The sequence below is a fragment of the Xiphophorus couchianus genome, chromosome 1 (assembly GCF_001444195.1).
Source record: "Xiphophorus couchianus chromosome 1, X_couchianus-1.0, whole genome shotgun sequence".
In the NCBI taxonomy this organism is placed as follows: Eukaryota; Metazoa; Chordata; class Actinopteri; order Cyprinodontiformes; family Poeciliidae; genus Xiphophorus; species Xiphophorus couchianus.
Window position 1 is genome coordinate 4,414,681 of NC_040228.1, and position 18,832 is coordinate 4,433,512.

Sequence of the window (18,832 nt, forward strand, 5' to 3'; positions counted from 1 at the left end):
TATCTGTTTACAGTCAAAGTAGTTGGACTTGGAGTTGCTGTTTTTTAATAGTAGGTTAAAAAACCTGCTATTTTTTTTTTTTTTTTTTTTTTTTTTGAAGTAGGTTTAAAAGTGAGCAGACTCGGTTCCATCTTCAGCTCTTCAGAAATAACCCAGAGGGATGAATTCCTGCTGTCACTTTCCGCAGCTGTGTGTTGTTGAGCCATTACTCACACCTGACATTTATCAGCAGCTCACCTCCAGTTAATATCAGCCGAAGTATTACAGCCTGCTGATTGATGACGTGGCTCCGCCATCGAACCTCTAGCAGGAAAACGTCTCGCGCCGTAAGGACCGTGAAACCGCACCACTCCCAAGTTCTCCGTGATCCGCTTCCACAGACCGCCGTCCTCCCCCTCGTCTTCCTCCGCCCTCCCCTGACACTTGGAAGCTGTCAAACCTCCAGCCGTCTCCCCGCCTCTTCCTCCGCGGGTCCCACGGCTGTCACGGCGGCTTACTCGTGTGCGTCACTCACGGCTGGGCCACCTGCCGCCTCGCACCAGCGAGAAGCCATCCACGGGAGACTTCGGAGGAGAGAACTGAAGGAGGGGGGGAAGACCTCGGCTTTGTTTCTGAACATGTATCCATCTTTAATTCAGAGTTGTTGGACCCGCTTCCTGATGAGGTCAGCGTGCCGCCATGTTGCGTCGCGAGTCAAGAATTCAAATAAAATCGTCCCGGTTAATGAGTGAAACATTCATTCTCACTTCGTCATAGTTATCATGACCATTCCACCTCTGATATATCCTCTTTCACGTCTCCTCCCCCCCCCACATCTTCTCAGTTTCTCCCATAATCCCGATCACTGTCTTTGAGAGAAATATCTCACTAAATAAGCAGAAATGGAATCCATATTGATTTTAAAATGCTTGTATCCCGAGCATCATCCTACAAACCAGGGTCTGCTGTCATACATTCCAGTACAGTATATTTATATAGCTATTTTTCTAGTGTATGCTCCATTAAGAAGCTGCTCACAGTTTTCTCTGCTGTCTGGGCCCCAACTCAAACATCTATGTGTGTGTGTGTGTGTGTGCAGGGGTGTGTGTACGTGTGTTTCTGTCAGGCAACCCGTTTCTGCAGGCGGCACATATGAAGGAAGCGTGACAGCACTGGCACGGCCCTCGACGTACATCTATGAATATGCTTGTTATTTAAATTGATTAGGTTAGTAAGTTAGCTTAGTGACATATTTAAGTAAAGAACTGATGGCTTTTTAAGACTAATTTATATTTGATGTAAAAAAAAAAAAATGAAATAAAAGAAGCATATTTGTGCCCCTTCAAAATGGCCTTAAACTCCATCTTTGCATTGGTGTGCGTCGTCACCTGTGGGTTCTTCTTTTCTTTTGTTTAAGGATTATTCCAATGTTGGTAGACAGGAAGACACGGATATTTGAGTCTCTTTAATGCTGGGTAAACAAGCCGATCAATAAAAAGCAAAAGAAAAAAAAAATCTAAAGAAAAAAAGGAAATCATATTTATGTCCAATTGTCTCTTAGTATGTCTTTAGAATGCCATTGTAAACTTTGAGATAACACTGAACCCAATAAAACAATGTTTAAAGGTATTTCAAGTTTTCCTAGTCTTTCTTTTTTGAATTCTTGATGACAGTTTCTCAACTAGAAAGCTTTATTTTTTTTATACACTATTCTTTATACAGTCCAGACTTTAAATCAGAATGATCACTTTCTGTTTCAGGTCCGTTACCAAAAGGACATAAACTTCTGAATTTGACGAAATTATAGGCACAATTTCTTCAAATTCAGAAGGCATTTCCTAATTTGAAGAAATTTAAGACATTTTAAATAAAAACAGAAGATTTCTCTCATTATTCAGACATTGTATAATTACGTTTAATTCTGGCAACCCCTGATGAACTTAAAACAGAAAAAGTGAAACGTATTACAGAAAGTGAGCACAAAAAGTTTAAATCATAATTGAAGAAAGAGAAAGTCCAAGTGACGGCACGACTGATGAGAGGAAACAGGTTGAATGTAAATGCAAACAAAGGTCAAGCATGATGGAATGAGCAAATTCAGATCTCGGGGTCAGCCTCAAGCTGATGTCCTTTTTCCAGTGCCAAACTTTCACTACTGAAAGTAAAAGCCCCATCTTAAGAAGTCCATTCAACAGAAACACAATCACAGCCTGCAGCAAAAAGATATGATGACATTGTTCCTGTTCAATAATAATAATAATAATAATAATAAAAAAAAACGAAAGTTCTTTTATGATTTTTTTTGAAAAATGTTGGGAAAAAATACCCCGAACTGAAGCGATCAGAGAATGTAATGCTTTCTGTTTTTTTGACAAAGTTGTACATCATCCACCTAAGATTGTAAATGTAGATCATTTGTTGGTTATTATCAAAGGAAATATAACCTGAGGCAACTGAACTGGCCCAAACCTAGAACCCTGAGGAACACCGTTGATAACTCAGGTCGGTATTAGCTGGAAGCAGAAAGTCATCATATTTAACAAAATAAAAGGCTTGAAAACATCAGTGTAGTTTATATTAGCAGAGATGTCCAAACTTTTGGTCAAAAGAACGTTCTAGTACCTACAACAACAGTAAACTAAGCATGTAACTATAAAAGGTTTTAGCTGATTTACCTTATTAAAAGAAACTTAGCTAATTTTATCTGTGAACTGGAATTATTTTTATTTTTTTGTAATTTCTGAGCAATAAAATTAGGATTTGTGTTCCTCTTTCTTTGAAAACGCTTGCTTTTCTCAACTTTAATAAATAAATTAAAAGGGGGCAGCATAGTCAGCTTTTCAGTAAAAGTCACTGGATATATTTGACCCTTGCAAGAGAATGCAAACAGTGCGGTTATTTAAAGACAAACAATTGGTGCTGTAAAATTTCTTTTCAAGGAAATTTTACTTTGATAATTTCGCCTTAATTAAAAATAGAAAGTCTCTATTCATATCATTGGACGTCAGGGGCCAGATAAAATCATTCCACTGGCTGCTAGTGGCCCCTGGGCCCCACTTTGATACAATAACTCCTGATATGATGTGTTTCACTCAGAGAGCTGCGTTTCCGAAATAAATGAACTTTTCAGTTTTATTGTAATCTGAGTGGTTCTGGCAGCACACTGCTGTTACCGGGAAGCTCTGGATCCTCACAGTGAGACGATCATGGATTCAGCTCCTGATTGGAGAGTTTCAGCTTCTATAGAAATGTTTTCATTTTAAATCATACTTTACGTCTAAAGTGCCCTCAGCTGAGTGTGCGCATGTGAATTTCTGTTTCTTTGTGGATTTGTATCTTGAAAAGCAAACAATACATAACAGAAGCCTGAAGAGTAAAGGCCCAAGTCTAAGTTGAGAGCCTAAGACTCTGCTGCATCAAAAGATACATTATTCCACAACATTCATCAATGACTGAATACAAAAGTGCAAACACTCCAAGCCAGTAAAAGCTTTAGGAATGAGCCGTCTTCTGGAGTGTGTTGCATCTTCACTGTATGTACTCTCCTGGTCCGGATCTAAAGGGGGAAGAAGCCACAAGTACCTCAGGTTTGACGTGGAGCTTCAAAACGCAACACAAACAAAAAGGAACAAGAGACCAAACCGAGCTGGTAACCAGGCTGTTTGTCAGCGGATCCAGCCTGAAAAGGTCCAGATCTCTGCAGAAATATTTTATTTGTATTTTTTTTTTTTACTTCTTATTTGACCAAAATAAAAACACATTGAGATTAAAAACCTTTTTCAAAGGCCAAGAGGCGGCAAAAAATACAACACATAAAGTAGACAGATAAAAGGAAATGTCAAGCAATATATATAAAAAAAACTGTGGGTGTGCCGTGGTGGCGTAGTGGTTAGCGCGACCCATATTTGGAGGCCTTCAGTCCTCGACGCGGCCGTCGCAGGTTCGACTCCCGGACCCGACGACATTTGCCGCATGTCTTCCCCCCTTTCCTTCCCCGTTTCCTGTCAGCCTACTTTCATATAAGGGACACTAGAGCCCACAAAAGACCCCCTGGAGGGGTTAAAAAAAACAACAAAAAAAAACTGTTACATGTCATTGAATCTCAACACTTACTGTCACGTCTCCCTGATGGCAAAGACAAGAAGGCTTTCTGTGTCCAAATGTGGAAACATTGCTGATTTGCAAAAGCAAAGTCTGTAGCAACAACCAATCACTGCTAAGGTTTAATGATCAAAACAATTAAACATCCTAAGGGCGTTGGAACAAAAACAAGATCATTTCACCGGAGCTGAGCCGGATGATCCTCAGATCCTCAACTGGAGCCCCAACAACCATCAGAGGCCGTCAACGAGAGAAGAGCTTCAATAACAAATGTCTATGATGCCCACAAACCTCTCCATGGAACACTGAAAGATGTAAGAAAGTTTTGTTTTCAGATAAGAAAAAAATAAACCTTGACGTCTTCCAACATTAATGAAATGAAATGAAATGAAATGAATGAATGTTTCGTCCCAGTGGACGTCCAACCGGGACCTAAAGGACTGCAGCTGGTGATGCAGAGATGTTGCAGTGAGCAGCCCTCTTTGTTGATGTAATAAAATGTAGATTAAAAAAAGAAACAAACCACAGTTGGACTTATATTAACTAGTAAAATGTGGAGATGAAATCTCAGCAAAATGTTGCTGATTAATTACTGAGGTCATTTTTGAGACTTTGGCTATAGTTTAAATCATTTTTTTTGTTATTTCTTTCCATCTCTTTCCTTTTTTTTTCTATTATATCGTTATATCAGATCTTGATCAGGAGTGTATGCATCATGTATCAAAACTGTAAGCAATCAAATAACACTCATAGTATATTTCATAACTAGATTTCCTGTAAAATTGGACTTTTCCATCACATGGCCGGTGATTTCTGACTCAGTGTTGACATTTCTGCAAATGTAATACAACACTCAGCCTTTAAGGTGACCTATTATGCCTCCTTGAACAGGTTAGGATACGTCTATGGGTGATAAAAAAACATGTTCATCACATTTTTTTGCACAAATCATCCTTAGATAATGAGATTTGAGTCTGCTCAGTTCTGCCCTTTTCGAGCTCCTTTCGAAATGTTTTAGGGCGTCTGTCACTTTAAATCTAAATAAGCTGCTGCTGGTCTCTCCCTCCATGTGTTGTGCTGGAGATGTGGAGCCTCCTGCACAAGCAATAAAAACACAACAAGTGGTTTTTGGATGATAAGTCAACAACAAAACTCTTTTTTCTCTTTTTCAGCAGCCTTTCTTTCATTTACAGCATAAGCAGTAAATCCAGCTGACCAAATGTGCTGCAGTGGCGCTCGGGATGCTGGGAAACAGGCTGGACTTCGCTGGGGTTGCTGATTTGTGACGTCACATTTGGGACGTTTTCATTTTCCAGACACCAAAAAAAACAACTTTAACCTATTACCTAAAAACATCTGAGTGTTTTTATTATTTTTTTTTGTTTGCTTGTTTTTTTCAACGCTTTGACTGTTTTCAGAAGCAGTAGAAACCCAAGTGGAAGTATAAAAAAGTGCAAAATGTGAATTTTCTATTTGATAAAACTATCAAATAAAAAACTTGTTGACATAAAAGGTCAGTTTTAGTTCAATGCTGCAGGAAAGACAGTTTCATAAGACTCTCTTCACAGGTTTGGTTCTGCTCTTTAATCAAAACAAGCTAAACTGAGTTATCATAAAGTTTTATTATTAATCTGTGATTACATGTGGACGGTTACAGCAGTAGTAGTGACAGAAGCCTTCAGTAGCGGTAAAGGAGCTTCTGTGGCCCCCCGTCTCACTTCCACTGGCCCTTGTCGTAGTCCCACTTGGAGGATAATCCCTCCACAGGGTTGATCCTCATGTCCAGCATTCTCTGGAGCTGCCTGGCCTTCCAGTCATCCTCCAGCGTCCTGGGCCTGGGGGGGTAGACTGGGGAAAACAACAGGTTACAACCCCAGGTCTCTCCTTTCACTGACAAACCTGTTAAGAGAGTGAAAACCTTTTTACCGTAAATCCTCTGCCACCAGACCACCAGGCCCGTGAAGCCCAGGAAGAAGAGCATTCCACCCAACACAGTCTTCCACTCTCCTGTGGGAGCCTTCATCTCGGCGTAGCTCTGGGAGAACTTGAGACGGTACACTGGAGGGAAGCAGAGAGGAGTCTGCTTTCAACTCCTACGTTCAAGATTAAAAAAAAAAAAAAAAGACAACATAAAACCCCAAAAAGGAACAAGTTCGAAAGCCGAAAGTAGAATTGCGTGTTTTATAAAATGATTATTTCAGAAGCTTTTGGATCCGTTTAACTTTTCCACATATTTTCTCGTTGCAACGAAAACTTTTAAGGTGCCGAACTGTGATTTTATGCGATTGACCAGCACAAAGTGGCGCATATTGAAACGAAGCCTAAAAATGTGTTTTGTTAGGCAGCATTAGAGAACAAAGAGGACCACCAGGACCGAGGAGCACAGCAGACGGGTCAGGGAGAACATGGCAGAGAAGTTTAAAGCAGAGTTATGGTCTAAACTTACAATTTTATCACAATATTGTGTGATATTGCAACTATGCATCTTTGGAAAGCAGAAGAACCTTAACGATTCTCTTACAATAGTAACGGTATTGTAATAGTATCATTATTACTCTTGTAATAAAGCTTAAAGTGATGAAAATAACTTTTTATTTCTTTATTTGTAGCTAACTGACTCCATGACCCAGCAATTAAAGCCCCACAACACAAATATTGCTCTTGAACACCATTTCCATGTGTTTCTTTGACACCGTTCACATAAAGAAGTGTGATTTTCATCACCAAACTGCCCACAGTGACTGCATTTGATCACATTTTCAAATGTATTGATATTTATTGAGACACCTTTATTGAACAATCTGTGGAGAAAAATTGTCAAAAAAAAAAAGAACCATCTCAACAATACGGACAGTTTTGGGGTTTTGTAAACATCATTAAGTGGAATTTACTGTGACAACAGTAAGACATTTATCACAATAAATAATAAACAATACGATAAAAGCTTTCCCCATTCCAAAACAATATCTGAAACTCAAAATATTCAATGGAGCACTGATCCGCTACAAGGGCACAACTACAAATCTACCAACATATGGAATGGTTTAGACCAATGTGGTGGATTGGTCTAAAATGGTACAGTCAAAGTCCAAACTGAGTCTGTGGAAAAAAATAATAGTTCATAGATACTCTCCAGCCAACCTGACCGAGTATGAAGTATTTGGAAAGAGGTCTTGGGCTGAAATCTGCAGAACTTTAAAAACTGTCACTATTTCACACCACTTTTTGTTGGTCTGTCCCATGAAACCGCAATGAAACACTGAATGTGTTAATGTGGTCACATGAAACCACAATGAAACACACTGTGACCACATTTTTCACTATGTGGTCACATGTGAAAAAGATATCTAACTGTGTGAACTAATGAATCCCTGAAGAATGAGAAGAAATCAGAGGGTTCATTTACAGATCTGTGTAAATCTCTTGAGTTTGATACATCTCTGCATATTTTAGTGAAAGGAAAGTTGGTTTACATTTACAACACGGCGCTGTAAGTGTATGTTTTACCATCTGATGTAACGGTTTCTATTTTCTTTCTTTTCTTTTCTTTTTTTTGGACTAATTTCAGTTCCCCTGTCAAAATCTTCCCTGAAAGATTTATTATTGTGACACATCCAAGTATAAACTGTCTGAGTCATGATCAGCATCAGTTTGAGTTTATTTTCAAAGCATATTTAAAACATGTGACAAATGATGATTTATAAATACGAACAAAGGAAATGAAACCTGAACAAGCCTGATGTTGCTCACTGATGTCAGCTTCCACATTCTCAACAGGAGAGGTTTCGTCTGACTGGTGTTACTGGTATTAATAATCCGCTGGCTCCTCTGGAGCAGATGATGAAAATTCTAACCTTTCAGATTAAAAAGGGGGCGGGACTTACAGGCGACCTTCTCCTCATTGGTCAGCTGACTCCAGGGTCCTTTCTCCTTCTGCTTCAGCTTCTCTTCAGCGTCGCTCAGCACGTCCTTGTAGGGCTTGTCAGGCAGAGGCATGTCCACGCGGTCGTAGTACGTCGGCCGAGACATGTCCACTGAATCTGACACCTCTGGAAGGACAGCAATACAAGAAGATATTATTATTATTATTATTATTATTATTATTATTATTATTATTATTATTATTATTATTATTATTGTTGTTTTCACAGTCTTGTAAAGGACGCGATCTTTTCAAGATGGTGCAACAGTGCCATCTGCTGGTTCGACACACACATACACATACACACGTTCTGATGTTTGGATTTTGTTTCTGTTGAAGTGCAAATAAAAACACCGGTAATAATAATAATAATAATAATTACTGCTGGACATTTAGGCACCAGCCTCCCTGTTCAGCCCTGGAGGGATAAACGTGTTGGATGATCAAAAGAAGCGCGACTAGCATGAAGTGGAATAAGAACAAATTCTTAATAAGACGCATTTCTCGAATATATATTTTTTTAATGTTAACAGGGAGCCATTTAATAAAGAAGCTGCAAAACCTTTTTGTATTGTAACAGAAAGTTGTTGATTAAATACATGGAACAGGGAGGGAATCAGTTTGTGTTTTATTAGATCTCAATGTAGTTTCCTCTGATCAATATTGAGTTATTTTATGGTCTGTTTCCCCCCTGAATAATTTGTTTACATTTATGACAACAGGTTCAGGTAAATTTATTCAGAACTCATGTGGGACCTGAAACTGGAATGAATGAACAAACAGGCAACAAACAAACAAAAAAAGCCCCATTGTTGATTAGTTACCATAACCTAATCTCATGAAAACACATTGAGTTGATCATTAATGCACAGTAAGAATCAGGAATTTCTCCATATGCCATGTGTTATTTAGAGATTATATGAATTCTAGTCTTATATTAAATTCTTACCACTCAATGTCAACAAAGAAAAGAGACAGAAATCATTTACAACAACTTCACATTTTGCTCCAAAACTGAGTTCAGCACGAGAAACCTTGCCAGTGTTTGACAGAAAAAAATGCAAAAAGCAAATCAAAGTTGTTTCAGATTATTAATATGAGTAATATTTGTACCATGGCTCTGCTGGCTCGCCGGCCTCCCCTTGCTGCTGGAGGTCAGGGCTGCTGAGGGACGCCCGGCCAGAAGACTTCCCAGGCGAGACGATGTCAAGCGCAGCATCTGCAAAACACACGAGTGAATGTTTTTATCCCGTCTGCTGCTCAAAACGGTCATTTACTAGAAATCCGGAGACAGAATTTTGTTTCCATGACTAATACTAGAAATACAAACTGCTTAAGCTCCAAATTGTTGGTCGTCGCACTCTGAGTTCTCCTGAATTGTAAATGTAAGTTGAAACAAAGTAAAAATATAATTTAATCTAAACCGTAAATGTTAACACTTTGGCAGAGCCTCTTTTCTGACTTTTATAGTACTCCTTCCTTCCTTCCTTCCTTCCTTCCTTCCTTCCTTCCACATGGTGTGAATCTGTTTGCCTCTTTCCATACATACATGTTTATTGTTGAAATAAGCAACATTTTGCAGAAGTGTGACTTCATTTTACTTGAAACATCTTAACCACGGTTGTTAATAAATTTCACAGCATCTGTAAAGTAGCACTTCTCATTTATTCATGTTTTAGAACACCGATATTTTTAAACATATGAACTAGAGCAGCGTGATGAGCAGAAAGTTGGATTTTCATCTCAAACAAGAACAGAGAATCAGTAACCACAACCTAAATTAGTCTTAAAACAACCCAGGCGGAGACACCAGATTATAAAAGTTAAACTCAACTTTTCTACACGTGTGCTGGCTGTTACAATGCTTAATGCTTTCATAGACTTAATCAGCTGCTGTTTCTCTTTAAATATCAAAGCTTTGCTCCGTCATGTTGTTATTTACAACAGTGACACAGACCATCTGACTAAGAGCTTCAGAAAGGCGTCCTGGCAGGAAACCAAATCCCTTCTTTACCCGTCCGGCTCTCACTGTTAATCACACACGACGCTTCAATCTACAACCCGCCTTGTCACGTTTATTTCCATGTTTGGTATTTTAGGTTTGATCAGTCTGGGTTCTTTAACAAGGGGAGGCTTTGAAGCAGCAGTGATGATCGCCAGGTGATCTGTGTGTGTCTGCCTGATCTCATGCAAACACTCCAGATGCTGCTGCTGCCGCCGCCGTTACTGTTACTGGCTCTGCTCTCGCTCTAAACTTCACCCCAAAGCTCACAGCTAAATGTCGTCTGAGATTTTAATGACATTGAGTTAATGTGATTGGATCTTCTGCTTCTTTGAAGTCAAGTCATCATGGCACGTTTCAGCAACAAGGCCGTTAAGAAAACCACAATACAGAAAGAAACGATGGAACAAGCAATAAGCATCAGAGTTGGTCAAATCATCAAGCAAAAAAAAAGAAACATAAAATATGTTAGTCAATGTTCCAGTTGATATGAAGAAAAGTCAGCTCTAAACAGGAAGGTTTTTGGGCTTGATTTAAAGGAACTCGGTGTTTTGGGTGTTTTGCAGTTTTCTGGAAGTTTGTTCCAGATTTGTGGTGAGTAGTAGATGAATTCTGCTTCTCCATGTTTGGTTCTGTTCTTCTAGATTTGAATCAGAACCTCTGGAAGGTTCCACAGCAGATCTTTCATGTATTTTGGTGCTAAGTAAGTAGTTCAGTGATTTATAAGCAAACAGAAGTATTTTAAAGTATATCCTCTGAGCTGCAGGGACTTTACAACTGGAATGATGTCTTAAAATTATCATTATTATTTTTGTGATATTACTAAAAACGTGAGTACACGAGTTGAAAGTGCTCAAGGGTCACAACATTTGCATAGATAAATTAGAAATGCATTAATGGTGAATTTCTTTTAGTTTTACCTACAATACACAAAACATGCAAAATGCTAAAGCAAATAACAGAGCAGCACCAAAAGAAAGGTTAGACTTGGATGTAGGTCACCTACACTTTGAACACTTACTGCATTTAGCTGTGTTTATGGCCTGAGGCACGCTGTTCAATAAAATTCACCAAATGGTTGTGGTCTTCTTGACAATTAAAAGCAAAAACTTGGTTAACAAAAGAAAATGCCTTGTGTTTTGCCTAAACATTGCCATTTCAAGGTATAATTTGTTGGTAAAGATCTTACACGTCAAAATGCAGAAACATGTCTGTCTACATCAACCGCCTCTAAAGACAGCTAGCCGACTGTGTTTCGTGTGAACTGTGTTTGGACACTCCTGCTGCAAGTTGTGCTTCTAAGAGCATTTATTGTAAATCTGCTGCATTTCATTTGAACTGTGATTTGATCCAAGGGGGAGAAAGGTCCAGTTTCAAAGTTCCCAGATTTTCCAGACATTGGTTTCAAATGTGCAATTCAGACCAACTAGAGACATTAAGTCTTTGTTCGTCACAGTGTTCAGAGCTGGTCTCTTTCTTGAAACACATCAGAGGTCTAAATGTTTGGATCACCAACGATCCTTCATGTTTACATTTCTACTCGGCTGTTTAATGTCTGCAAGGACAGACTTTTTTTTTTTTCTAGAAGTTAGTTATTTTTTATGTTGTAACTTTTTTCTACATACTCAGTTCCTCTTTAGTCTTCTCTCACTGAATCACTTCTAGAAATCTCTCGGGTCAATCTGTGCTCCTGTCCTCCCTGCACGTCCGCCTCTCTCCCCATCCTTTTGGGATTCAACACAGAGACTGGGTCTGTGTTGAAGGGTGGTGGTGGTGGTGGTGGGTGGGAGTCTATTCCTGGTTTTATCCCGTTATGCTCCTCTCCATTTGTTGGTGTGAGCAACCAAAGCCGGATACTCACTGTGATGGTGAGACTGGAAGGTGCAGCGGGAAAAGCAGCAACGCTTCGTGAGAACAAAAAGTCTTCTTCGGCCTTCTTTCCCGTCGCCTCCTGACACCGAGCTGGAATCAACTGGTGGGCGGGCGACAAAGGAAGAGAGAGACAGAGGGGAGGGAGGCTGGGAGAGGGACCGAGCTTAGAGGAGGGGAGAGAGATCGGACAAATAAACAATCGAGAAGAGTGTGTGAGAGGACTAGCAAAAACAGAGAGGGGGTTCAGTTTCAAATAAGACAAGAACAATTTACAGCCTCCTTCCAGGTTTTAATTAGGCCAGTGGGGCGGCCGGAGTCCTTCAGATACAGCTCTGTGTGGTTAAGAAGTGGGATTACAGGTACTGATTGGCACTGAGCCGCCTTTATCTCAACATGGCAGCCAAGAGTCAGCAGCAAAAGTCGGTCTGGAAAGGTTAAATAAGGACAACAAAACACAAAAACAGCACAGGTTAACGTTCAGATACGCCTCTGTTGGTCCAACTGACAAGACCAGTAACTTTAAGAATATACTGAATGCTTAAGTAAAGAGCAAAATGCAAATTCTCTGTCATTTTTGTGAGTTTAAGGGAGGAGGTCACTGGTCAGCACTCCAAATGTATTATGTAACTAACCAAGTTTGCCAGGTTGACATGATTCTTGCATCTGCAGCCAACTCAAGTTAAAGTACAACCAGACCGAGTTTGGAGAGCCATTTAGCAGTTAAATATCCAGTAGGTAACTTCTACAAAAATATGTTTTCCTTAAAACATATTAGTTAAAACTGTCACCATGTTGTGACAGCATGAGAAAGATAATCAGCAAGAAATTAAGCTCCCTCCCTGTGATCCTACTGCCATCTGCAGAAATACACCACTCCTGATCAAAAACAACCAATCAGAGCCAGGAGGAGGGGCTTAGTGCTCTCAATTAAGCTCACGTATGTGCTGCTAAATGTGCTAATAACAACTTACAGGGAAACTGTTCATGCGCTGTCATTGGTGGCTATGCTAGCTAGCACGCGCACTTATGGTAGGCTGTGTTGTGGTGAACCAGCTGCAGCACAGCAGATGATGAAGGCATGTACATGTGCTTGATTGACAGCGCTAAGGCCCTCCTTCTGCCTCTGACTGATTGTTTGACTGAGTGGTTTATTTCTGTAGTTAGCACAGGGAGAAGGCAGAAGAGCTCGATGCCGAAACGTCTTTTGCTACCTCGACATCACATCTCAATTTCACAAATATGTAAAATAAATTTTTTTTTTTATAAAAGCTCCATATCGCAGCTTTAATTGTGTTGAAAAGGAGAGAAGTGCTGAAGATCTGCTCTGCTTCTGTCAATACTGTCATATTCAATGAATTAAAATATCCCAATGAGTCTTGTCAGATTTATGCTGCATTGGTAGCACTGTTGCCACAGCGCAAGAAGGTCTTGGGTTTGAATCCCAGTCTGCAGTCTTTGCACATATTTTACGTTTTTAACAGATACTCCGGCTTCCTTCCTAACATGACTGCTGGTTAGTTAGTCTCTCTGACTCCTTCGGTATAAATGTGTGGGTGATTGTCCTGTGTGTCTTTGTGCTGCCCTGATGGACTGGTGACCAGTCCAGGTCGTACCTCTCACCCAGTGACCACTGGGGACAGGCAACACCACACACTCCTCACCCCGCAAGGAAAAACAGATACAGAAGATGAATGAACGCGCGTACAAAAGTTTTCTGGGTGACTCTTGAGTCGACAGTGAAAACTTAAACCTTGGGGTTTTGTTATAGATCTGGTCTCCGTGGTAACCGATGTGCTACTGTTAACCAGAAGGCTACTTCCGGAGAGGCGGATCACCTCATATCTTAATAGTTCATTTAATGGAGGTAAACACAGCTGTTATGTTGGGTATCTTTGTAAGCCAAGCATGTAAACATGCTCCTCCCTGGAGTCAGCAGCCTGGAGGTCCACATGTCCAAACAGGATGTGGAGAGGCCTCTGCTTCCTGCTGCCTGCATGAGAAACTGGGCCCTGTGGGGCTGCAGAGATAGTCAACTAAAGCAGTTTTTGTTTTCCTTATGTTTTGGCCAGATTTTACATTTCAGTATTTAAGAAATAAATACCACTAGGTTCCAAATTATACACTGAATAAAGGTTACTCCTCACTATATGCATTTGTATTAGTCACACATGTGAGTTAAGCGATTGCTTAGGGCCCCTACGCCACCCGGTGGCCCCCAAGAACAAAAAGCTAGCATGATAAAAAATACATTTACATTCTAATAAATTGTTCTTCACAAATTTCCCTGTTTGTGGTCTGTAATGAAATGGGATTTCCTCCCTTGTGGATGCACTTTTACCAGTCTGCTTTGCTACGTTTTTATAACTATCTTCAGTATCTTCAGGTCGGAATTTAATAAAACAGTAGCCTTGTAACCATCTGTTTTGTCTTTGTCTTTTTTTAAAATTAACGCACAGATTAATATATATATATATATTTAAATATATAAAACAACTAGAGACACACAGATGACCAATTCTCAAACTAACTAGATAGACAACCTAAAGAACATTGCTAATAGTAAACAAAAAAGAATAAAAAAATAGATAATTCTATCAATTACAGGGGATCTCTAAGTCGGAACAAATCAAAGATGTACCAGATATTAAGAATGCATAATAAAATATAGAATGGATGGATTTCTTTGGTAAGTAATAACACAGACGTCCACTTGATGGCAGCACTACATAAATAGTAAAGACAAAGAAACAAGCTGGTGGATTTAACTCAGAAAGAAAATAAAAGTAAAAATCTTTTCAGTTGGAGTTGAAACAATGCCCTTTGGGGCATTAGCATTTTTGAACTCTTCAACCTCCTTACTGCAAGTATTCAGAGGATTTGCAACAAGCACCAACGTTTTATTAGAAAGAAACTGAACATATCTTCAAAGGAGGTTCTCATACTTGGATTTATGACTACCAACTGTCGAGTTGCACAAATTTTCAACGAGCACACAACCATTTTCCGGAAGAGTTGACTTTTCATTTCAGGATTTAATAATCTGTCTATAATGGAAGTCAATGCCAGACTTCTTGTTTTGCATCAGCGACAGCTCCAATTTTAGAAAGCAGTCAACAATCAAAGTCATAAAAAAACGCTGCCAAACAGGTCAGACTTCAGTTTTCCATCCTGGAAAATCATTTGACACAAAGCAACTGAAACAACCTGCAGCGTAAGAAATGAAGCACCAGAGTAAATCAAAGCAAAGAGTTTCTATTTGTCTCTCCAGACAGAGAGCTGCTCCCTCCATGACATCTAACAAAAGCATCTGTCAAACAAGACAGCAGCTGCCAGCTCAACGCATGACCCAGTAGGGCACGCGTCCCTCATTTATTTATGGAAATTAGCTGAGCACCATGACAGTGCATATATCTCCCAAACACCTCCTCCACCGCACACTTTGTGCTATGGGTCCTGGGGGGGTCTTTACCCCTCTTTGACCTCCAGCACCCCACCCAGCTCCACCCCCTTTAACATGGAGGTGTTCCTCCATCTCTCTAGAGGAAACGTTTTTCATCCATCAATTCTCTTCCCCATTGTGTTCATCCCACACCCATCGTCTGTTTTTTAACGGTAAAACAGCAGAACTGAAGATCGAAACGTGGTAATGAGCTTGGTGTTGATCTGGGTCCAAATGCCGTACAACCACACAGTAACCCGTCTCCTCAAACCGCCCGACGACAGAACACATTCAGCCTACTCACATATATTTCCCATCTGACATCTAGACGACTGACAGGTTTATGATGTTTTCACGCCTGATAGTCCAGTAGACTCAGTTTGATTGAGAACCAAACTTGCAAAATTTGTTACATTTTCAGTTGTTGCAGTTTGCTTTCACACTGTACTGCAACCTATGCCCCTCTCACCCCACTCACTTGTGGGGCCGCTGCACCAAGAACTGCTGAAGGAAACAGCACAAAAACCTCTGAAGTAGACACAAAATGAAAACAAAACTGGAGAAATGTTGTATTTTGTTGTAGGGCTTCTTTTTTATTTTGGTAAAATACCACGAGTCATTTTTCCTGTTTGTTTGTGTTTCTTTTGGTTGTTTTTACCCAGCATTCTCTACGCTATAGTCGGCTTCCTCCTTTTGAAGTGGCCTCCAGTCTGCTTGGCTTTCACATATTTATTTGAACAGCACCAGAGTTTATTCCAAATGAGCCCAGTCTGAGATTTGTAAGTGGACCAGATCAAGTACACATTAGAGTTTGATTACACATCCTCAAGTGACCCAGACCTTCTAGGCAAATGAACCAGTTTGATTAAAGCGGTTTAATCGGGGCTGGTGTGAATGCAGTCTTAGCCTAATTCTTGCAAACTAAGCTGGTGTGTTCTGGAGGTATCAAGTGTAACTAGATGCCTTTGTGTTGATTTATCATTGCTGTGATGGACACACACTGTTTTGATGAATTCAGTTCAGTTTTCCTGTAGGAAGGAAGTCCTGACGGTAGCCCTCTCAAACTGTCACTTCTCCAAGTCTTGTCTCACTAATGTCCATCATTGTAACTACTGATCTCCCTCTTCTAAAGGAAATCCAGAGAGACTGTAGGAACGCAGACTGTCAGGAGAACGCGTCTGCAGCAAACCGTTAATTCCTCTCCCGTTGCAAATGTAGGTCACACTGAGCCAAACCCCCATCTGTGACGGTGTGTGGCCTCAGATCTCTGGGACTGCTGTGTGAAACCTCAGATCTGTCGCTCCTTAACCTCTACAACTCTTGACCTTCCTTCACCAGCTGAACTTGTGGGGACATTGGAAGTACACTGCAGTATGCTGTTGTCAGCACATGAGTGCTCAAGACCCTTCCTGCGAGGCTTTGTACGTAACTGGGTCATACTGTTGTCTCCCCCATATCAACGAGGTTTCATTTCTTCCTCTCTCTCCTCATTGCTGTTGCCAAAGACTGCTGTCATATTCTACCCTGCTGCTTTGTGTTGCACTGGTGGGCCCTGTGTTCTCACCCCCTGGCTGGCATCTCCTCAAAGAGAACATCCAAAGCATGACTAAGGATGAAAGGGACCGGCAAGCGGCTTGCAATGCACGCATAATCCAAAATAGCAGCAAAATATGGTTCCTAAATCAGTCTTTTTCCTCATCATCTAAATCAAGGAAAGCAAAATATGCCTCAGTCTTGAATCATGCAGCTATATAAAATCCATGGACAAGTGGGTTGATGTTATTTTGAGCCAGTTATTTTCTGGAAATTTAGACAAGTTGCATAGATGCTATATTGCCAAAAGTAAAGACTCTCTTGGTTTTACACATATGAACTTGTACAACATCTCATTCTTTTGCTTCATCTCACTGTTTACTTTGTTATATTACATATTAATAATGTGAATCTGGTGCTTTTATTAATGTTCATCTGTTTTTTTTAATTATCCTCCACTGCCATTGGAACAACGGCCATGCTCGCTCACCTTTGTACAGGTAACAGTTTCAGTTTTCCTAAAGAGACTTTCTACAAAGTTTAGGAGTGGGCTTATGGAAATTTCTGGGCATTATTCCAAAAAACACATTATAGTGAAGTTAGACACAAAAGTCTCCACTGCTCTGAATTCCAGTGGCTGCATACTTCACACCACTGCATTGCACGTGGTGACGTGAGGCTTTGGATTTGCTTGAGGTATTTTAAAGACCACATCAAGTTTGGTGGTCTGCAGTTATTGACTCTGTAGGAGGTTGGTGAAGTTTTTCAACTCACCAATAGATACACAGTGCAGTGTCCATCTACCACGACACTGCACTGGAATTCACTGAGCTCTTGAGGACGACCCATTCTTTTGCACAAGTTTGCAGGAGCAGTCTGTATGACCTCAGTTCACAACTTGTTATTATGTGGAGCGTACTTGTGTATCAGAAATAGACAATGAGGGGAAATGGTGCTTCTCTTGTCCAGGGCGTATTGATGAGTTTGACTGTTTCGAAGGATATCAAGCAGCACTTGGAATTGAAGCAGCACCTGCTACATCCTGATGGCCAAGGAAAAGGAGCTTTCTGAGAAGTCTGTGTGACTCCGTTGTCAGCAGTGATGTTGATCTACTAGTCCGTGTTCCGTCTCCATGTTAACCAGCAGAAGGGATCAATGTGTGTTGGTGGTCCCGACTGCTTCCATTATTGTCATGTTCCGTGTTTTTCTTGTGTATTTATTTCGCGTTTCTGTGTTTCTGAGTTTCCATGTTGTCCTGTCTTCCCCTTGATTGAGCCAAGTGTTTCTCGTCCCCGTAATTACCTCCTGTTTATTTAGTGTCACCTGTGTGTCTGTGTCTTTGTCGGGTCCTCGTCTCATTTGACTTCTAGTCTGTTGTCTGTGTACCCAGTCCGTCGTCTCGTCCATTTCTGTAACGGTTGCTACCGGTGTCGAGCCCTGGCTTCCGCTCGACCATGTGGGACTGAGTTATTCTGGACATTCATCATTAAAATCATTCATTTATCGCATCCTGGGTCTGCTGCGTTTCCCTCACCATCTTCCACCACCACCTCATGACAATTATTACATCTAGTTTCAACTCAGACATTCACCACAGCATCTGGATGTTTCACAGCAGACCAACTGTTTCGTCATCTGGATGGAAGCGTTCTAACAACCATCTCGCTGATGCCACCTGGAATCAGATGCATTGCACAGGTGATGATCATGTTCATTAACATTAACAGGATGGAGAGAGGCAGTTGTTTCCAGAAGGTCATTGCTAATGACTCTGCTGCCTATTCTCTGTCCCCAAGCACACCGCATTCCATGCATTCTCTTTTGCTGTGTTTCCTTTGACCAAAAGAAAATCGCTTAAATTGAATTACAAAAATAAAAGTGCCTAATGTAAACATGGCAAGTTCGAAAACATGCTTTCACTGAAATAAAGTTTTCACAAAGCTGCAATGGAAACACTTTTTTGGCATCACACAAATCACGTCAC

At 40.5% G+C, this 18,832-nt stretch overlaps 1 protein-coding gene across 1 annotated transcript; it reads right to left on the reverse strand.

The window, feature by feature from the left end:
- Positions 1 to 5,683: 5,683 nt before the first annotated feature.
- Positions 5,684 to 12,014, reverse strand: cox4i2 (cytochrome c oxidase subunit 4I2). Its single transcript, XM_028013230.1, has 5 exons — positions 11,866 to 12,014; positions 9,116 to 9,221; positions 7,965 to 8,129; positions 6,007 to 6,138; positions 5,684 to 5,928 (listed from the first exon to the last, which is right to left on the reverse strand). The coding sequence occupies exons 2-5, from the start codon at positions 9,219 to 9,221 to the stop codon at positions 5,795 to 5,797; spliced, it is 537 nt and encodes a 178-aa protein (XP_027869031.1). The 5' UTR covers positions 11,866 to 12,014; the 3' UTR covers positions 5,684 to 5,794.
- Between the last annotated feature and the right edge of the window lie 6,818 nt (positions 12,015 to 18,832).

Excerpts from the sequence above, each read along its gene's own strand:
- cox4i2 (XM_028013230.1), bottom strand. The coding sequence starts at position 9,221 with ATGCTGCGCTTGACATCGTCTCGCCTGGGAAGTCTTCTGGCCGGGCGT. Across the intron at positions 8,130-9,115 it reads GGCGAGCCAGCAGAGCCATG|AGGTGTCAGATTCAGTGGAC; the intron begins GTACAAATATTA and ends CTGTCCTTCCAG. Across the intron at positions 6,139-7,964 it reads CAATGAGGAGAAGGTCGCCT|TGTACCGTCTCAAGTTCTCC; the intron begins GTAAGTCCCGCC and ends GCTTCCCTCCAG.